Source organism: Pipra filicauda, unplaced genomic scaffold, assembly GCF_003945595.2.
Source record: "Pipra filicauda isolate LSUMZ 115617 unplaced genomic scaffold, ASM394559v2 scaffold38_size3968069_pilon, whole genome shotgun sequence".
NCBI classification, from domain to species: Eukaryota; Metazoa; Chordata; class Aves; order Passeriformes; family Pipridae; genus Pipra; species Pipra filicauda.
In genome coordinates, this window is record NW_024104520.1 from 1,295,739 (window position 1) to 1,318,383 (window position 22,645).

At 36.9% G+C, this 22,645-nt stretch overlaps 1 protein-coding gene across 1 annotated transcript in view; it reads right to left on the bottom strand.

Moving 5' to 3' along the window:
* Positions 1 to 4,486: 4,486 nt before the first annotated feature.
* FAM114A1 (family with sequence similarity 114 member A1) overlaps positions 4,487 to 22,645 on the bottom strand; it is a 34,792-nt gene continuing 16,633 nt past the window's right edge. The window contains exons 7-14 of the mRNA XM_027746773.2: positions 21,531 to 21,683; positions 18,562 to 18,685; positions 14,214 to 14,299; positions 12,869 to 13,036; positions 11,490 to 11,629; positions 10,129 to 10,201; positions 7,348 to 7,401; positions 4,487 to 5,823 (exon numbers count right to left, since the gene is read on the bottom strand). Of these exons, the coding sequence (XP_027602574.1) occupies positions 5,722 to 5,823; positions 7,348 to 7,401; positions 10,129 to 10,201; positions 11,490 to 11,629; positions 12,869 to 13,036; positions 14,214 to 14,299; positions 18,562 to 18,685; positions 21,531 to 21,683 (900 nt within the window). The 3' untranslated portion in view covers positions 4,487 to 5,721. The remainder of the gene's footprint in view (positions 5,824 to 7,347; positions 7,402 to 10,128; positions 10,202 to 11,489; positions 11,630 to 12,868; positions 13,037 to 14,213; positions 14,300 to 18,561; positions 18,686 to 21,530; positions 21,684 to 22,645) is intronic.

The following is a 22,645-nucleotide window of genomic DNA, read 5'->3' on the forward strand; positions in this document are numbered from 1 at the left end:
CATATTTATATCAAATCACTACAGAATTGCTAAGGTCATTTTGGTCAGTGCTTCAAGTGATTCAAGCTATCTATCACTTTTGCCCTTCAGTAATCCAGAGATCCTGATGGGGACAACCCTGCTCCTTTTGACCCCAATTTAATTTCCTTTCTCCTATAATTTATTTCTATTATTCTTGCTGCCTATAATCACCCTCTTTTCTTTTCCTTGGACAGCTAAACTGTGACTTTTATTACCCACAGTTATCCCATAGCTCTCCAAGTGTTTGGTTTTACTATCCTGGAAGGTTCCATCTTCCAAGTTACCTTTAAAAACACCATGAACAAGTAAACCCAAAAGGCTCTTACAAGCTTTCAATGTCTGCCGAGTAGAGCTTACCTTGTCTTGTAAGTATGATCCAGACTATAGGAAATAGTAGAAGAATGGGGAGACATTGGTAAGGATGGTAAAAAAAATGTGTAAGAAAAAATGTGATCCTAAGGCAATTTGGGTTGAAAGGGACCTCAGGCAGCCTCTGGTCCAACCTCCTTCCACTGGAGAAGGAGGGGACTGAAAAACAACTGGTTTAGTGTCTTGCCATTTGCTCTTGAGATTGGCTTGACTTCTCTCCTCCCATGTCCTCTAACTGAACATGTGAGGAGAGAAAGGATGTCCTGGTGCAGCCTCTCAAGCACAGGATGATGGGCAGGAAGGCAGAGCCTCAGAAATCAGCACAGGGAAGGAGACACGAAGGTGGAGGAGAGTGGGGTGAACAAAACTGGTGGGGAAGGTGGAGCTGATGGAATACAGAATGTTCTAAAGAGACATGGGGCTGAACTGGCAAGGAATCTGGAGGGAAGGCAGGGACCACCTTAAATACCAGCCTTGGATAAGTGCTGATACAGCATCTGAGATAAGCAAGAGTAGGAAGAGCAGAACTGAATTTTCCCAAGTCTAGTAAATGGACTGAGAGGCTTCTGAAGATGTTTAAAAAATATTTGAATTAACCAGTGTTCTGGGTAGCTCCTCAAAAGGCTGTAAAGGGAGGCAGTGAAGAGAAGATCCAAGTGACTACTGTGAAGAGGAGGTCCAACACTACTAAGGAGTTCTTAGCAGATGTGTGCTCAGGGACTTGTGCAATGCAGGCAATAGAGGGAAAATGAACAGTGCAGATCCAGAGTGACCAAATTAGCTGTCTTCTTTCCTTTAAGCTTCTTCTCTTTTAGTGATCTCATCTTTGACTTCCTTTAAGTGCATACAGATTTTCATTTTACTTCAGAAGTGCCGTTATTCCAGTTCCACTGTACTTAATCAGATGTCATCTCTTGTTTATTCTGAACAATGCTGAAAAATTCTTTTAGAGAGCCTTTTCTCTAATCTAACCTTGAAAATTGTTCCTATTTCCAGAGAGCTTTTTCTTTTGAAAATAATTTCCCTCTCCCATCTTTTTAACACAGCTCAATTTTTGACATTTTAATTTTCAAATTTCAATTCTAGAACTGCCCACCATCATCAATATGAATGTGCCGCAGTAGGACTCAGAGCATGGAAAATGTATAAGTTGCACAATAAAAGCAGCTTCAGCAACAAAGGTTGACCTGAGACAGAATAAAGCGCTTAAAGTCCAGAGGGCTTTCCAGTCAGACTGTAAGAATTTCAAAGTAGGTCAGACCAGCTGATGGTGTCCCATTAAGCCTTGCTCTGAGATGGTTTTAAAAAGAACTCAGGAAAGTCCTTTTCCATTCTTTATATTCTTTTGAGACTAAGAGAAAAGACAGGGCTGTCATTTGAAACAGAACTGGAATGTCTCAAAGATAATCCTATGAGCTGGGTGACTGCTTGTATGATAATCCATGGACCAGAGAAAACTGTGGCATTTCAGACTCATTACAGTTGTCACTGGTGGGTGACACTGGACATCACTTGTGACACTCATAATGAAAAAAGCATCTCAACTGGTAATGACTGTGATTTTTGTATGATATGGTTGAGGCACATTTTGGAGGAAGATATTAAGGGCTTCAGTGGAGGATTTAAGCAGCATGAAAAGAAGTGGAAGAGACAGTTCTTTTGTTCAGCTGTCTCAAGCAATGGAGGCTGGAGTGTAGGAGGAACTCATGGGGAAGAGATGTTTACACATGAATAGACTATACTCTAAAATGCAGCAAACAACTTACAGCCTGTTTTGGTTTGTTTGCTTAAAAGAAAAAGGAAAAGCACATACCCCTAATTTACAGTAAATGACTTCTTTAACAGTCTGCTTCCAGCTCTTCCTTCAGTGATGACCTGTAAGAGTGGATCATCTGCAAGGCTGTAGGTATACAGACATTGTTTTAAGTTTCATCTTGATAAATTTCTAATTTGGTCAGTGCACAAGCCTGCCTTCTTTGTCTCTGCATCACAGGGTGGGTGTGCTCTAAAGGGAATGGAATGCCATAGAAAACAGATCTGCTGAAGAGAAGAGGTAATTTTCACAAGTACTTAAAACCTATTAGTTTGCCAAGTGCCAAGGCACACTCAGTGTACTGACCTAGAAAAGGGTACTGTTGGAAGAAAGAACACTCTACTTTAAAAGTTTAAGGCAACATCTGTTTTTGTCAGACTCCCAGTAAAATCACACTCATAATTCCAAAAGGAAATCACAAAATCAGAAAGTAAATGACTTCACTGAGTACATCCTCCCATCATATTATTCTTCTAACCAATCCTTTTTTAATGTGCTATCTCAGTTCAGTATCTCAAATGATTTATTTGATTGGTGGGAAAATACAAATTGGTGTAAACAAAATATTCTGTCTGTATACACATAGTACTTTTCTACTGAAATATTATTTACCTAAAACTGATTTAAAGATAAAACATTCAGTTTTCCTAGGACAAGATGACTGCATCTATGATCAGATGTGAGTATCCTTATGCTCGTATTTTGTCCTGTTTCCCTTCTTACATTGTATGGATGTAAATAAGTTACTTTTTATAGCTTCTTTTACTTTAGGGTAAGGTAATTCATACATGCATAATTTAAGCAAGACAGTGAAACCTCTAGTAAGGAATATCTCAGACAAGCAATCTTTGTCTTAAGAATGTTCCTCAGTGATTTCAAACATTATCCCCTGAAGCTTCTGATATTATCTTGTTTAGCCTCTGCTTAAAGGCACCACTGTTAGTCAACACACTTTTCTGACAGGTTTAACACTATATATTCTGCACTGCATTTCAGAGAAAAAAAGATCTGTATCAAAAAGTAACTGAATTAATTTGTGCCTGAAAACACTAATTTGGCAAAGGAACAACGTGAAACTGTTCCATGACTCATTAGGCAGTAATACGATGTTCACAGATACCTGATGGAGAGCTCTACTCCAACATGGGCAGAAAAGCTTTCTGATGAAAAATAATGAACAAATGAAAGTAAAGATAAATCCAGGACGTAATGACTGATATGTAAAAACACCAGACCCTTCTGGACAGTCTGTTTGAAAAATAAACAAGTTTTTAACGAGGTATTATATTCTGCTTGCCAGCATAGAAAAACAGAAAAACAAACAGGCCTTCTTACAAGCTACGGAATGCTTTCAGCAGTCTCCAGATCTTTAAAACTGAAAACTGCTCACAATAAAGTACATGGAGCAAGTACATGGCCCTCAGGAATCTGCACCGAGAAGCTGTTCTGGGTCAAGGTGTGTGTACAAGGATGACTCCTGGTCAAGTAAGTACAAGTGTGTGTCTCTTCCAGCAGCCAGGCAAAACTACTAGAGAAGAGTATGCCTATTTCCCTCAAAGTGTAGAAGACAGGGATTAAATGTTTTGCATCAACTAAATGTAATTTTGTAATAAATTTTGAAATTATGCTTTCAGAAATAAAGGAATGCCAGAAAGAAGTGTAGTGGATCTAACAGCTGGTGGGAACTGTATCCTACCTTTGGGCTAGTGAGTCTGCTTTCTGGTTGCATTTTTCTGTGTCCCACTTTCTCCCATGTTGAGGTAATGGTAGCTGTTCAATATGGCATAAATACCAATGAATGTCAACCTTTGTTCGCCTTTTCAGCTGTCAAGGGGCTTTCTTATTCACATTGCTGTAAGGTTTTATTTACGTTCTGTGCAAGTGGATTTGAAGACTGTACATCTTCTACTAACCCAGAAAGATATCTCACACCTGTTAAATTACAAGGTGGCAGAAAATGGTTTTATGTAATAAATCTTATTTCAGGGATAGTGAAAATTTAATCTCTAAATAATAAAAGATGGAGAAGTCACAGTGAATGTGACAGCAGAACATGGACCACTCTAGTGTACAACAAAAACAGACCTTTCTGCCCTCTCTTACTTGGACTCAAAAAAGATATCATGTGCAAAGCAGATACATGGTTTGTCTTTTCTATTAAACATAGAAACTTCCTCATGCTCTATTTATTTTTTTTTATGTATGAACTATGTTCTATGATTAAATATATTCAGATGTTAAGTGTAATTAAAAATTAGCATTTAAATACAATTAATGAGTGTATCAAGAAAAAAAAATACCAAAAAACTGAAAGAAACATAATAAACAATGAAAATCCAGGAGAACAGGCAATGTAAAATATTAGAAGGTTCCTCCTGTCTATGAGGTAAACTGGCCTAAAAAATTCTTAAATCCACAGCTCAGGATTTTAAGCTAAGGATACAGACAAATTAGTATGGTTGCTGGTGTTGTTATGAAATGTCATTCCTGTTGCTCATTTGTGTCCTGTCTCACTACTGCCTTGGAAAAAGGTGATTTGCTGTGGCATATTGACCTCCCCACCCAGAGCAATCCTCTCATAACTTCTTATTACAACTTCTTTTCTTTTTCTGAACTGTTGGTATCATTTGAGAAAAAGGTTCATAATGTTTAAAGGCCAAATTTACCCCCAAAGTAACACATGTAACCCTGGTAACGCATCTGAGAGAAGATTACTTACGGGGTGTTTCAATTGCCAAACAAATGAGAAATCTTCTATTCCTTGCATATTAAAAAGATTACTTTGGCCTGCTGTGTTGTTTAGCCATTGGAATGAAGAAATAGACATAAATGAATATAAAATTATCGTTCAGCAAATATAAAGCTTTACCCGTACTCTTAACTGGCTCAGAAAACTTCTTTTCAGCGTAATCCTTTATGCATATCCTCCATAATTTTCATTTAGTAAAGTTAATACCCATTGCTCTACAAGTCTTTGAATACAAAGTGTTATATTAGTGGTACATATTAATATGATGTTATTATTTGCTACTGGAAATAATATTGAACAGGCACAACATTATGATAATTTGTTCATGTTTAAATACTGAAACCAACTTTTGAAATATACATTTTTAACTGATAGGATACAAACAATATAAATGGTCATTTGAGCTGAAATGTTTTAAAAAACTTTACATTCTAATTTGCTTCATCCCTTGTTTACAACTGAAAGTGTCAACATTTAGAATCCATATTTAAGTCAATGCTAATATCAGTAAACTTCTGTTTAAATTGATGCAAAGCATAAACTGTACTGGAAAAGAAATTACTCACTTTACTAACTACTTCTAAAGTCTGAAAGTCTGAAAGAGTTTGAAAACATGGTTCCATACTGTATGTGCAAAACCGCATGTAGTGTCTTCGAAGGACTCCAAGTGGCCAGACACCTCTTGTACCAGCTCTTCTCTCAGCAAACATTACAGACATTGGGACTGGGGTTGCTGTCAAGCCCAATGGTGACAACTTTCGGGAAACTGTCACTTCTGGGCTTTCAAACAACTGGTCTGGATGTGGGAAATTTGCAGAACTGGAAGCAATAGCTGGAAAGCATCCTGAATGTAAGTAGTACTGTTGCAGCCCTAATGGGGAGAGAAAACGTGGTTCAGTACAGCTGTCATGTACTTCAGGAATTACACTGTACTTCTTTTCTTTTTTTTTCTTAACATCTGCATCCTGCTACATTAGCATATGTATTCACACAGGATTTTAGAATCTGTAGATAAGAAAGACAATAAATTACAACAGTTTACAGCTAACAATGACAGCCTGAATCACTCCACAAAAATCTGATTTCCCCTCAGTTTGAACTCTTGGACAGTTTTGCTGGTAATGTGAGTAGAACAAAATGTCACAGTGTTCAGAAGTAGATTTGACTTTTTAAATACAGCTAGTCTTTCATCAATTCAACTAATTTTGAGTTGCTGTAGGTGGAAGAAGTGTCACTGAAATTAACAGATCGAATTATTATAATGGTTTTAACATGTAGTACTATTTTTGGAATTTCTAATACTGAACAGTGTAATAGCTTTTAATTCTCCATGATCCTGGGCTGTACTAATACATAGTTGTATACAAATATGGGATTTAAGAAGTACAAAACATTTTATTCCACAATTCCAGACGTTCCCAGATTTTGCAGTTCCTGGAGCACAGGAAGGTAAGTCAGCTGCAACAGCAAATTTACCCTACAACAAAAGGAACCATGTAGTAGTCTTTGCTACAGCTCTATTCAAATTTCTATAATTTTCCTTAAAGGTATTGTTAATTCAGTGCAAAATTGCCTATTGCAAAATAACCTTCTCCTAATTTTTAAGGGAATGCAGCTATTAGATACAGAATGACCATTTGTGGTCATTACTATATGTTCATTTATGTTTTGAGAGAAGTGTGATCTAATTACCAGAGTTAAAAACTCATGCTGCAGATAGTATACATTTTAGGACTTTATGAGGATATTATTTCCTCTTAACCTCTTCTCAGTAAAACTGAGGTACATTTTACTCACTGTGCTTTTCCGAAGACAAATAGATAGTGGTGTCTAATAAAAGAAATCACTCATGAACATTTTGGTGGTCTGACACATGGTTATCCATGTGCTGACCAAGCCTGGTGCTAGACTGTGAATCTTTGAAGAAATCTAAACACCTGTGGATGGGAAGCACCGTAGGACACCTACAATGCAAATTTGAAAGTAAAGAATAGTCTGAAACTATCTGTGCATCAGAAGTACTTTGCAATATTTGAAGTAGGTAATGGAACAGTAAGGATAGATTTATCTCAGGCAACTCAGGTTAGCAAAGGTTCTAAACAGCATATTGCAACTTGTCTGCTTTGCTCTGACCAATGCAGCAACAGAGTTTCAGAGCTGGCCAGCCACACTTCAGTCATACAGCTCTTAAGAATCCTCAGTAAATGCAACATTACCACTATAGTGTCTGTGGGAGAGGCTGAGCACAAAACTGGGAGGTTTATGAGCAGGCATTGAAGAGCCAGAATGATATTGTCATTACTTTTTAAATAGTTTTTCCTTCAGACATAGATGTGCCTGTCTTATTTCAGATAATTTTACTAGAGCATTTTGTAATAGGAGATGTGAAGCTTACCTCTAATAGCACATTGTTGATGATGGGGTTAAGAACCTCTGCCTTCATACTGCTCTGTAAACCAGAAAATAGAATGAAATGCCAGGACAAGAAACACATTTAACAGAAATATACTCATATTTGAGAAGTGGTTTTATGAATTTTATAAAGGTCTTGCTTCACCTTGATTCTTATTCATACTGTTTATCTCAGTATTCCTGGTAAATGTTTCTACATTTCATACACACTTCAGTATACCCTACATATTTCTATCACAGAGTACAATGAACTAAGACAGCTCCAGGGTTTTATTTCTTCACTAATTCATGTACCACAGAGTTTCAAATTGCCTACTTTCCTATGGATGTGAGACAATAACATTATCTCTATCATCTCTGTATCAGCATCCTTCTCATCTCCCACAAAATTTTTAACCCCTTGCTCATTTTCAAGGACACAAGAAGGAAAAATACAGGTCAGAAGGAAAATGAAGTTCTTAGAAGTTACATGAGTATCTGTGGTTAGGAGGAAATGAAAGGCCCAGATTAACTCCCCTGCAGAAGGAAAACCAAGTGACACTCAGACCCCAAACTGGAGGCAGTGTATGTTGTGCTGGACAGTGCAGGGTGGCTGGTGAAACATATCAGCATGCATGGCACTTTTGTCAACCACCAGATAGGAATAAAGATGGATACAATGAGAAGTGACACTACTAGAGGCTAGAAAATCAAAATTCATTAGCTCCTTTGCTTTTTAAAATGTCAGAAGTTCTTCTCTTTTTTATTCTCACTGTTCTTTGCATTATGGTTTTTCAGAATGACAGTAACCTTCTGCAAGAGTTGCTTTCTTTCAACACTGAACACAATACTGATTAATTTAACTGAAGGATTTCCACTTACAACCTTATAGCTTTCATATTACACATTTATAGAAAACATGAAACACCTTAATTGTAGTTTGGAGAAAGATGGCAGACCAAAGGGAAGACAGTTCGAGAAAAGAAGGGTATTTTTACTGTCAATTACTAGAAAATCCATTACGAACTGCACTGTTTAGCTGATTGTCAATAAACTGAAAAAGATAGGGAGCAGTATCAATTTAATATTATTGGTTGTATGAATCAAGTTTAAGTTTGAAAGAAATACTGAGTGGCAAGCAAAGCTTATGGTGTGATTCTTGGAATGTCCTGCACAGGGCCAGGAGGTGGACTCAATGATTCTGATGGGTTGCTTCCAACTCAACATATTCTATGATTCTGCAATTCTTACTTCTGCTTTACTGCTCCATCAGAAACATTGCCAGCATTATAGGCTATGTTTACAGCCAGCACTACAACTAATGTCTGAATTATACAGATATAACTATAGGGGTGGCATTTTGTTTGAAAAAGCCAGCATTTTCTGTTCTAAGCCATTTCTCAGTTTCCCACAAGCTAATGGATTTCGCAGGATACTGGAATGTGTTTGCGAACCCGGGTACTGTTGGCAGGTTAAGGAGGATGCTGAACCACTGGGGTATGCAGGAAGATGTAGATTCTCTACAGCCCTGTGTGACAGGTGCTCCTTGCTTTCCTACTGATCATGGTGAGCAAAAGGCCCCACATCTCCCTCCAAGAGCTTACAGAGATGGCACAGCACAGAAAGATCACCAGACTGCCCTACTATAGCTCTCTCCCATAGTATTTTGGCAGTAAGAAGTGTCTTTGAGCTCCATTTCTTATCTGTTCACACAAATCTCCATAGAAGCAATCTGGTCCTAAAAACCGAGTACAGAATTGATAAGAACAAAATGTAGAGCAATGCTTACAAAAGCTTTAGTTTCCATCCTAAGCTGAGCTAGTTTAATATTTCACGTGCAATTTATTTTTATATATTTGTGCATGTACTTATTGCAAGTGTTCCACAAAGATATGCTAAAATACAATACCAGAATGCAAAATAAGCATTTCTTGTCCTAGAGTAATGGGAAGGAATGTAAATTATTCAGAATAAAAGCAACTCAATAAATCATGTTCTTCACAAATAAGTCTAAAAAAACTTGCTCAGAGATGTGCTGGAAGAGTTCACGGGAGAACTGGGGAAAATTTCCTTTGATGTACGTTCATGTTTTCAAGGAGCAATCAGGAGAACCAGAATTTATTCTCTGATGTTTACAGGACAATTTCAGCAACAGCCCAATTTTTACCTCTGAATCCTGCTATAATACTCAGATGTCAGTCATCTTTGAAACATCTTGAAAGGCAGGGTACTATTTCTAGCAAAGATGTTCACAGACAAAAGGATGTTCCTAAATGGAATATCTTGAGATAGAGTGATTTTTTTTTTTTTGAGATGGATGACCAAACAGATTTTGTATTCTCTTAAACCTTTTGAAAATATAGTGGTACTAAGCCAGGGGATTTAGGAAATGCTAAGAAGACAGCTCGTGAAATCATCTTAAGGTACTGTAAGTATGATCTGTTAATGACTTTTATACAAATGCCTTTAAAAGCAATAAGCCAAGCTGGAGAAGAAAGTATCATCAAGCTGTGGGGCCCTTCCATGCGAGAAAACATAAAGTGTTGAGTGGTGATCAGGAATATGAAGAATGGTGTCTAGAAAGAAAGATTTTAGAAGCCAGGGGACACATTGCTTATAAACTTTCTCTGCTGCAAAAATGCTCCATGTTCTTGATCTGAGGAAAGAAGCGGTCTCTTTGCTGATGCTGCATATAAAGCCACTGGACTCAGGCAAGAATTTCTGTTTCAGGAGGGGAACTATGTTAAAAAGAGCACAAATGCTACAGAAAATGCTATGATCTTACCCCAGCTGCTGTTACAGAATCAGAAAACTTCTTTGATAAAGATGAAACTTCATTGCACATGGCACTTGTTAAACTGGTTAAATAAAAACAGGAGAGACAAATATAAAAATACATCCTTGACTTGTTAATGGATAAAAACCCTATGACTGCCCCAGGCAAAACTTCATCTTAGAAGCCAAGATGTTCTTAAAGCAATTTTGCTTCTAGTAATTTTTAAAATATTTAGGGATCAACTTTGTTCATGATACAGTTTTTATATTCCTCCACTGAAAAATCCACTGCTGACTACAGCAGCAAAATGATGTTGTGTTGTTTTGCATACTAGTCTTTTTTGATAGTGCAATGTTTCAACTTTTTAAATTCTAGGCTTCTAGTTTAACTAATGCTTTTCTGATGATTGCAGCAACACAACTCCTAGGAATACTGTTGGAAATAAATTTGAATGACAACAGTGAGAAGTTTCCTATGTAACCAATAAAACATCTACTCTGTGCTAAAAGGGGAAGTACACTTGTGGTTAAAATATGAGACAACAAAAAGATCTAGTTCTATTCTGAGATCATTCCTTGTTTTCCTAAGAATTCACAAGTGCATCCCATGGAGTCTCATCCTGCAAGGTGCACCATACCTCAGCTCTAATTCTGAAAAATACTTGAACAAGTTTTTTTTTTCAGACTAAAGTGTTCCTATGGACTTTGCTATTCTTAATAGCATTCCTAAGGATAAGTACGTGGTTAAATCCTTTACTTTCCTAGGACTCAACTGTTTAAAATGTCTTAATGTCAAAATCCACTGAAATCAGTAGAATTGATACCCACAGAGAGCCTGAGATTTGAATTTTGAGTCCCACTAGACAGACTGGGTGCTTGAATTCATGGAAGTTTCACTATGGTTAACTACAAAGTTGGTGACAAATGTGGTCTTATTGTTTATAATTACAGATTGATTTTTGTATATTTTTGGCAAATGAACACTAGATAATGAAACTCTATTGGCAGATAATAAGACTGCATTATGCACTCTAAAAGCAAATTCCATATACGCAGGCACAGTATCTTCTGCAGATGGAACAGGAAATGCAACAAAAATTAGCACATACATTTGCCTCCTGGAGCAGAAACAACTTTTAACCTGTAAATAGGTCATGTATTTGTAAACATACATATGTCAGCCATGTCAAAAAGTGACAGGTAGCCTATATAACATGATTGCATGAGAAAATATAGCACCAGGACCCCTAAAGCCAATGCTGTTTGTTGACCCATGAACTTACTGTGCCTCAAAGTGCCAAAATCTGAACAGAACTTCATGAGTTTTAAGCAAATGTCAAAATGTTCATATACGAAGTACACAATACTCACTTTGTCAGTACTTTTGCTTGATCTTGAGCCGTCTTTTCTACTTCCTGACCATGCAGAATTAATTCTGCTACTTTATGAAGCTGTTCAATACAACGAGCAGTTACCTCAGCCAGACTTTCAATGGACAGCATGTAGATTTCCTTAAATTAAAAATGGGAATAATATAATCAATAATACCAACATTGATGAATGTACTTATAGACATACATGGACAAAATAATTTCAAGCATAGAAGCCCTTCCTTCCCCAGTTGGAAATATCACCACACACATAATGAAACAATATCAGCCATAATGTCATCTTCACAAAGAATACTGGAAAATGAAATATTCACAGATCATAAAATACAGACGTTATACTTGTCCTGAAAAATTAGTAAGAACAAGTCTACCATTTATTTGGCTGGGAACTAGGTCAGGGTGTTAAACCTAGTCCTAACAAACAGAAAGATCCCTAAACTCTAGAATAAGTAATAACTATTTTCCTATGGAGCCAAAAGTAATGAGTTGTCTCTCAGCTGAATCTCCAGAGGAGAAATGAATAATATGCAAAATGAAAAATGGCTTTTATCAGCAATGATAAAAATCTCTACCTAGCACTATGGAGTTACAAATTCCACAAGCTGATGCCAGTTGGAAATATGTAATCACATAAAAATCTGTCATACATACAGTGTATATATTTTCTGTCTCCTTCTTAGACCTTTTTGTAAGGAAACATTACAAATAATTTCTTATTAGAATTAATTAAAATCTTGACAAAGATACCAACCACATTTATTATTGCCATAACCTGACAGAAAATATTCAATCACAATTAACCTTATCAGGACTATCTAAATGAACACAATACTTTCAGCCTTAAGAGCTGTCTTTCATAAAGAGAATAAACATTTGTGAGTTGCCTAAATAATATTTCTGTTTTGTTTGTTTGTGATTTAAACTGTTCAAGACTTTGAATAAAGTTTGAACATTTTCCCCATGTATTGTCACTGGGATAAAGAGATACTAAGGAATGTTGCGATACGACTTTCAATGTGCTATTGACATTACACCACAGAATCCCTCAGCTCACTCTGTGTTGTGTATACACAAGCATACACACAAAAACACAGATATAAAACAATAAAAACAATGTGATAGTCAGAGGACCTGCTACTTTGATATTTAGTTATGGAAACAGAATAACAGTAAGAATATTTATAAGTTAGTCCCCTATTGGGTCTATAATGAAGAGCTGTATATTATTATTTCTTACTACTTCCATGAGTTTAAAAAATAAGGACATGTAAAGACAACACACAAAGATAAAGAAGTAATCTTATCAAACAAAGTATAACCATCTGCTTAATGAAACTTCTCCTCCAAAAGTTATTTTACCTCCACACTTTTGTTTTTGTTTACTTTTGTTTTATCATTGTCAATTTTATCATTTTCGTCAGTTTTTTCTTCACCAGGTTCTCCAGGTTCTTCTTTTAGCTTCTCTTCTATGTCTGCTGGGGTGGAAAAACTGGCTTCTTCCAGCCATTCATGAGCTTTTTTCCTAGCCTGTCAAACAAAGAACCCAACCCCAAAAGTTCAATTAGAACAGAGAATATCAGATGACGTTCCTGAACATCAATTAACAATACCTTTAATTACTTCCTTTTTACACTCGAAAAAGTGTAAAAGATTGAGTGTAAAGACTGAATATATTAAGCCTCTGTGTGGTATTTAGTTAAATGTATACTTAAGAAACTGTAGGAAGAACTATTTTGACTGCATAAAGATGGATTATCCATGGATAATTCCTCTAAAGGAATGATATTCCTAACAAATACATGGAGTTGGCATTAATACCAAAGTTAATAATATTTCAGCTTTATTAGGCACCATTTAAGCAAATTTACATGGAAATTTTTCTTAAATAGTTGTTTTCCCAAATGAAAAAATAAGAAGTGGATGTAAAAAAAGGAAAAAAAATTGGAGATGTAAGGAAGATGTACTAAATTCTTAAAGGAAAAATAAACAGAAAATCACTATATCTTGAGCTGCCTTCCCAGCCATGAAAGTAGATCAAAGCTGAAGAGTCTTGAAGTTTTATACAACTTCAGACTACTGTTATGCTTAGTAGGAAATTTATAATGTCACTTTTTTAACATGAAGTCAAATGAAAATATGTTAAGATCTAAGCCTAAGCTAGTTATTCATAGCCTATTTATGTAGCTAGAGACATAAACATTCATTTGAGCCTAAGATCAGCAGATTAATCAGCTTTAAAGGACCTGATAGTACAGATGTGACTAGTCATGACTAGCTTCTAGACATCTAACTTTTAGATGACTGAAGTACCATGAGATAAATCTAAGACTTTGCTTCTAGCTAAGAAGGTCTGAAGAAGTCCCTCAGAAGAATAAATGTGAGGAGCAAGAAAAATGATTTTGAACCTGAGCTTTCTTCCCAGTACGTTAAGACCAAATCTGCCGTGCTCGTGAGCGCTGCTCTGCTGAGACACCCTGGTTCAAGGCTTTCTAACACTAAAAAGTGCTAGTTAGTTGTCCAAGTCCATTGCCTTACTCACCTCACTTCTTCCATGAACGTGTTTCTATATTCAGCATTTTAGTCTCTCTCTCTTTGCTTTCTGAGCTGCCTGAACTGAGGTAGGTACTGCTCTGTGTCAGATTTCAGAACAAAGCCCTCCTTCTTTATCCAAGAAACCAAAGGCAGCTCACTAACAGGTGCTTACCTTATTAAGTTTGTCAGGGGTAGCAGCAACGTGCAATTCAAACAGCAGTTCCGTGAGCATGCTGACAAACTCTTCTCCCATATCTGCTGCAAGAAAAAACAAGACAATTTTTGTCACGGTGTTACTGCTGTAATACTTTATATGATAAAATTCATCCAGTCAAATAGTTTCCCCAAGCATTCCAGTGCTTCAAAAACAATGACAGTGACACCAGAAAGGGATGTGTGTGTGGGGGATGTATATGCTCAAATAAAGAAGAGAACAAGCAACAGGGATACCTGTACAACCAGATATGCCAGCTTGACACTTCAACTGCTCTTTCTACCACATTCTAAATTCCACTAAGTTTCATAAAAACAGGTCATCATGGCTAGACTTCAAGAACGAAGATTTGGGGACAAAAACAGATAAGAGGGCAAGAAACGGCATGATCCCATGTTAGATGACAAAAAATCCCTGACCCACAAAATAACCAAAGAAGAGATACTAACCTATTCTTTCAAACCAAGGAATAAAAACTGCAGCACAGCCAGATATGAGTAAGTTTCAGAAGAAATATACTGTTCTCTCAGACTGTTCACACATGCTCTCTATTGCTCTGTCTGCAAACCACAGCTAAGAGGTGTGTTTTATTTCAATTTTAAGGTTGAGATTTGCCTAAATGAAGAATGTTTTCTGGTTTGCTTTGGAGTGACATACCTCAAAGAATCTGCACATTTATTTAACAAGTTAAGAGCAAAGGGAAGTATTGATAGTATTTGAACTTCATCTTTATTACATATACTCCTTTGGATACTTGCAGATGACATATTCCAACATATTCTAAGTTCCTGAAAGTTAGTATTTTGGTTTGTTCTGTTCATCTGCACTTACTGCGTTTGGAATCTACATTAAGATTTCATGCTGGATTACCCAAGATCCAGTTTTTTAGCCTGATGACACTAAAAGGTCAGAGTCCCCATACTGAGGTTGATAAAAGTCCAGCTACTTCAAAAATGAATTTCATGTCTTGCTGTATTCCCATTTCTTTTGCTCATTCATTAGGTAGGCCAGATTTTCCAATTTTATGCAGATCTACAGTATTGGGCTTAAAAGCAGAGAGCCATTACTTTCCAATGAGTTTTGGGATTTTGGTAGAACTATTTACAGTACCTTGCAACATATGGAAAGGTGGTAAAATCTGACACTCAGATTATACTCTCCTAGAGGGAAGGACCCTTGCTTGTAAAGAGAGTGCTCATCTTTGGTGCTAAAAAAGTAAGTTAGTACTTAGCAGAAAGAATTCTTCACCTGCAACGACCAAGAGACTGAGCTTTTGTCTTAACAGCAGGGGAACACGAGAAAAAATTTGTTGTCTGGCAGGCCAAAGAGATGCATGGAGTTAATTTCATTCCTGCCCTTATCAGTAAATTTTGGCAATAGGATTTTCAGGCTTTGCAATACAGTACCTCTTGGATACACTGTACTCACATAAAACAATGCCAAATTGTTTTATGAATGGCAGCATGCTGAAAACTGATAAGTGCTTCATTGCATCAAAGCAAAATTACCAGAAATGTTGATAGCTGGGATATTCAATTGAATACTTACTTTGGTTACCATCTCCCTTAACCTCACATATGCAATTTTTGGTGTAATGGCTTTCAAAATGTAGGTAAAGCTACTTTTTCAGATATTCTCCTCTTATTATTTCATAAACAACTGAAACGAAAAGAAGCTGCAGTGAAAAATACATGAAAGGTTTGCATAATCAAAGTGAGAGGAAATATTAGAGAGAAGGGTATGCATGTGGCTTTCTGCTACTTGTGTTCTTTGGCTTTTTTTTTCATATCAATTTTGCACCTATCTGAGCAAAGGCACAAAAAAATACTACGATTTCAAAGTCGCCAAGAACAAAGCCTAGCCCAAATCCTTTCCTGAAACAGCCCTCCAAAGGTCACTGCAGTAATTTCTCCTTGTGTAGGACTAAAAGTTTTATGGTAGAAAATAAAGCAGCACTAACATCAGAATCTCATTCAGATTCTGACAGTCTAGGATAAGAAGGGATCCTGAGAATTTGCATAAAACAAACTGTCACCCTTTTCAAACACTTGAATGCAAAGTACTGGTTTCTCTCCCATCTAATCTTTTTTTTTTTCTGAATATATATAGCACTGACAAATAACACCACATAAACAACATGATAGCAAATTAGCAATAAATGGTAATTAGCTTGTTTTCAAATACTGCTCAGTGGCTAGATAAGATTTTCAAACACCACCAGTTAATCTCTGCCTTTTTTAGGAGGTTGTCTTCCTTACATAAAGGAAAAAAACACATGCTTTATTGCACTAGGAAGCACAAATCAAAATCTTACTGAAGTCAACTTAGTTGTAGTTTTAACCTGTTTAGTAAGTAGAATTAAGATCAAAATTCCTCCACAGAATTTAACATACCCTGTTATGTCTTGCTATATTAGCTAGCTTAAGTAAAAATATATAATTCTGTGTAAGAAATACACTATAAAAGAGCATACGGCTTACTTGATTTTGTAAGTATAAAACCTATTAAGGTGTGTACAGAATTGTAGGCTCAGCCCTAACAGAAAACTGCTTTGAGAAGTGATTAACCTTTCTACTCTTTTGGTTCCTCCAGTGGAACCAGAAATTTATCTGTAATTCAAATACTAATAAATCTTGAGCCTGATCACACCAAAGGATGTAATTTTGAACTGCTGCCTGAAGTAAGACCCATTCAGCTGTAAGGTGGAGAGAACATGTGTGGTTATATTTCCACTGACATAGCAAAGAGGACGTGTTTCACTGCTGAGTGGTTTGCTTTTGCAGGGGAAAAACTGCAGTACACTTTGACTTGGTTTCACTCTTTTCTTTTTTTCCAAGGTGCTCATTGCCTTGGTTCCAGCCCATTCAAAAGGCCATGCAAGGAGCATGATCAGCAGCTGTGCTTTACTCAGAAAACAGAACTTCTGACCTCCAGAGAAAGCATCACTTGGTGCAAGAAACAGAGCTTCTCCTGGGGCTGGTTTCAAAGCAAGGGACTATTTCCAATAGAAGTTAAGGAACAAAAGACATCTCATGAATCCTCACCCCTAAGCAGGTAATACACTTTCTTGACTTCTATTTCGCACAATGCCATGGAGGAATGTGGGATTTTAAAGTTTAACAAGGGGGGAAAAACCAGCACAAAACTCTACCATACTAAGACTACACTCTCTGTCCCCCACGATGAGAAACAATGAGCTCCTCGTGAGAGAGATCAGGCGAGCTGAGTGGGCACTGCCACAAGGAGCACTCTGAGCAGAAATGACCCTCCTGTTAGAACATGCAGATGTTAAAACAGTTTTTCTAACTTCCAAGAAGGCCAGAGAAATCATATCTCACCATCTTGCAAAATATAGGTTTTATGGGCAATGTACCCCTGAGAAGACCAAAAGGATGTGGAAGAAATATCTTTTTATGTTTCTGTGTTTCTAAAACACAACAATATGGTGTTCAATGGCATAAACCAGTCTTCAGTCAGGTCAAGGGGATTGTTTCTATTAGCTATAAGAGGTTTGGTATGGATCTCACAGGTCTGGAGACACGAATCATGCCGGCTTTAAGCTGACTTACTATCTTTCTGCTCTAACCTGTTCTGGGGAATACTAAAATTCCTGACCTGTTTAAGACACGTATTTTGCCCCTAACCAAAGCATCCACCCATTTTATTGTAACTTTTGTGAGCTGATCTATGGACTGTCATGCTGGACCCATTCGCTTAAATTCTGTGCTCTATATCACAGTTATGGCACACCTGTGCTACTTTAACTTCTTTCTCACACTTCACATGCCATGTCTTGTGAAGCAATACCTTTAAAGCAGTTTTGCCACTATGTTTCAAAGTGGCTTCCATTCAAAAAATTCAGGGTTCTTAAGTCTCTTGATTACACTCTAATCTTTTACCAGTCTAGCAAGGGAGGATGTAGAGTGAGGAGCAAGTTGCTGAACAGAATAGCATTTTTAAAAACTCCAAAACTTTCAGAAAATACAATTTCAAACAGATTCTGTAAGAAAAATTCAGTTATCCAAGAAGTTACTATTTTCTCTTATTTTTTTGCTTGCATTGAGGATAGAACAAAGTAATATGATATTTATTTATATTTTATTTCCTATCTCTCACACTTCAATTACAATATAAATTCAAAATTAGGCATTGATCGACTTCCAGAACTTTTAGAGTATTAATTTTAATCTCTACCTTATGAAGAGTATTAGGATACCAAAATTATAGTTCGGTTTGTAATTTTTTTAATTACTAGATAGAGAAGCAACAATTATTCATATGGTTAAGTCTCTGTATTTCTAATTACCTTTTTGTGCCTGCATCACTTCATCATCTGATTCCTTTGGAACAAAAATCTCTTTTATAGCAATTAAATCATTTTTTGCAGTTTCCAACTGTTCTTCATCAAGTGTTGCTAAATGTGCCTGAATCTGTAAAAGAAAGGACAGTATTTCTAACCAAAACAGAGTATTTATTAAATGCTAATTTAGAATCTGATACCAAAATAGGCTAAGAAATCGAAACTCCCATTATGCTCAAATCTTGTCTCTAACCCTGCAGTGTAGATATATTTTTAGTTCTCACCAACAGAATTTGTTGAGTATCACAAAAATTACACCACTCTTGCCAGATCATCAGTCTCCACCTTTCCCCAGAACATGAGTTTTGAGCTTCAAATCTATGGTTTAATTGCAAACTGTAATAGGCATTTTGAGATTGCTTGGATGAAGACAGCAGGCAAAAAGAGCACAGGCAGAATGGTTAGTCTGAGCACTCACAGGAAGAGTTGGAAAAAGAAGCCCGTTTCCCCTCCTTCAAAACGTAGCCAAAATTATTGGAAATCTACCTGTCCTGAAGAATGTATGGACAGGTCTTTGCATGTCTCTTGCATGTCTATGCAAGTCCCTGCATATCTAATAGAGTGGCACACCTAAGAGGGATGGAAACAGATTCTTTGAATCACTGTTTGTACTACAGTTATGTGGTGTTAATCCCATGGGTTCCCTCTCTGCCTATGGAAGTCAAGAGAAGCTTGGAGTCTTTTCTCCCCTTAATACAAAATTTTACTTTTATGTTTCAAGGGGCTTTTTAAAATCTTGATTGCCTCATCGTGAGACTGGAGAAAGCTGTTACTTTCTTACTTGTATGTCCTCATGCCTGGATCGTGTGCATGAGGTTAAATGCAAGACAAAGCCAGGAGACCCAACTCAGGTTGTGAGGGTTTACTTAGGGCTTTTTTTCTCCCTTTCTATAGCATTATCCATTTCAAGGGCTAACCAGGAACTTTTTTTCATGGAAACTTTTAAAATAAAACTTAAACATATATTTTAATCCCTGCTATTAGAAGCACATAGGACATTAGCAATGTCTTCAGTCCCTCTTGCCCTCCTCCTTTGGCTTTTGGGCTGTTAGAAGAGGTCTCAAGCTTGCAGTATTGTTACATATTTTGTGCATGTGTGCATATATGTGTAGTTGAGCGAGCTCATTGTCCCGCTCTGCTCTGCTCTGGTGAAGCCTCACCTTGAATATTGTGTGCAATTTTGGTCACCATGATATAAAAAAGATATAAAGCTATTAGAGAGCGTCCAAAGGAGGGCAACAAAGATGGTGAAGGGCCTTGATGGGAAGCCGTATGAGGAGCAGCTGAGGGCACTTGTTCTGTTCAGCCTGGAGAAGAGGAGACTGAGGGGAGACCTCTTTGCAGTCACAACTCCCTTGTGAGGAGAAGAGGAGGGGCAGGCACTGATCTCTTCTCTGTGGTGACCAGTGACAGGACCCCAGGGAATGGCCTGAAGTTGTGTCAGGCAAGGTTTAGGTTGGATATTAGAAAAAGGTTCTTCCCCCAGAGGGTGGTTGGGCACTGGAACAGGCTCCCCAGGGAAGTGGTCACAGCCCCAAACCTGACAGAGTTCAAGAAGCATTTGGATGATACTCTTGGGCACGTGGTGTGACTCTTGGAGATGATCCTGTGCAGGACTAAGAGTTGGACTTGACGATCCTTGTGGGTCCCTTCCAACTCAGCCCATTCTGTGATTCTGTGACTTATCAGGGAATTGAACTTGTTGATCCACAATACTCAATCCTGTTGTAGTGAGTAGGACTATGTACAAAAGGTTATCTAGGACATAACATGATGTGCATCAGAAACCTCATGGAAACATCCTGTGCAAGTCTTACTTACCTTGTGGTATTTCACAGTAAAATAAAAATAGTGTTGTTGCATGGAATTAACCTGAACTTGTTTCTATCTATCTCTTTCCTGTTTTGTGGGTGAGGGTTTTGGTTGTTTTGTTTTTGTTGTTGTTGTTTGTTTGTTTTTCCCAAAAGCAGTCCCTTGAACCTTACATGTGGGGTTTGAATTTATAATTTGTCATTTAGACATAATTACAAAAAATAAAACCAATGTTGACAGTATGTACCTAACTGTTATTAATATAAGCTTCTTTTATTTGTGAGAGCAAATAGAACATTTAAAAAAATAAGTTAGTTACATTTTATTAAAAAGTACCCCACAGACCAAGGAATGCTAATTACAAAAAACAAACAAATGAACCAAACCAAACCAAAAACCCCCACCCCAACCCCCCCTTTGTTTTTAAGAGATTTATTCAGAAAACTTTTTCAGTATGAAAATGCCACTGCTGGGAATCTACAGAATTCTGTTAGTCTACTCTTGGAGATCTACTGATCTACTAGCAGAGTCAATGAACTGAGAGATGAAATTAGAATATATATTTATCATACAGGCCCTAGTAACATTACCATGTTCTTCAGAGAGACATTTGTATACTTCCAGTAATAGTATCCTGGTGTAGTTTTATGTAACTTTAAAAACTAACACAATATGAAGAGAATAAGTAATCTGGAACTCATTTTAATTCACCAGTCTCCAGATGTAGTGGGTCTGGAATTTCCGAATCTAAGTATTTGTGCCTGATACAAACCCAAAACACTTCAACCTCCTTGAAAATTCTGCAAGTAATTTGGAAGATGTCTGCATAGTGTCACAAGCTGAAAAGTACACACTACCTATGGTCCTAACAAAAATAACTTTCAGCTATGAAGTTGTTTGTTTTTAGTTAATCTTGGACTTAAATTTTAGCTGAATTGAGACTGAGTTCCTAAAGCCGAGGGCTGGCCCAAGGGACCAATTCAGCTTTCACTGAAGATGATGGAAAACTTACTGTTCATGCCACAGGCACTTGCAGAATGAAATTAATGTAAAGATGAATTTTTTTACCAACCATATTGATTTATGCTGTCTGCATACTGTACCTGAGCTTCACTTTCATTTGACAGGATTTCCAGAGCTTCAAGATGAGACAAACCTTGGAATTCATCAAAAAGTAGTCCATAATGTGCTGTTCTTTCAACTGTAACTTGCTGGGCCCGCCTCTGTTTCTCTTTTTCTTTAGCTTCTCGCAAGAGCTGTAAAAATATACATCATTGCTGTTGTTTTATTGATACTGCTGTAAGTGTGACAGATTTTATTAGTCTGCTTCTGCTTGCCTAGGAAGTAGTAATAAAATTTGGAACTATATCACACCTGCAGAGCTAAAATTTTAGAGATGAAATAGCTAACTTCTTTTTTGATAAATTTCTCTAATAAAGTATTTAAGTATTATTCTAAGTGGGGTAATTGCTAACCATCTTTTAAAAAAAACCAATGAACAAACAAATAATCTTGCTTATATTCTCAAAAGCAATGTCAGCTATGGACAACATACAATAAATTTAACCACCAATTATAATGAGAGAAAAATAAAAATGACTATTTCATATGCAGCCTTAAAGAGCCATGCAATCCATTCCACAGACCACAAAATTGGAAGCATACTATTTTCAGGACCTACTCACCTACTTGCATAACTAATGCACTTACAGAAATATTTCCTTTAAAATATTTTTAGCAAATACTAAAGTCAGTTTTATGTGACAGCAGGACTGACAAAAGAGACTGGCTGAATGTGTTATGACTTCTACCAAAGGTGGGGCAGAACTACGCTCTATATACTTGGGGATATTTTGGAGTGATCTTACACATTTCTCTCAGTGTATAAGAGGGATAGAATAGTGTATCCAATATGACCTTGTACTTCTTCCTTCTATTCCAAGGAGGAAATGGCCTCTCATATGAATTTACTACAGTAAAGGTGGTAAATACATCTGAACTGCATCTTAAGTCTCGTACAAGCCTCTGAATACAGGTGAACTCCTATCACTTACACTATTCCATCATTCAAAATTTCTACAGTATTCTCTTCAGTGATTCATTTGTTACAAAAGACTTATGATGGTAGATTTTTCCCCTGAAGTCTCCACCTTCAAAAGATAACTAACAAAGTTTTATGAACACATCACTGCAAAGGAAGCACCGTCTTACATGTGCA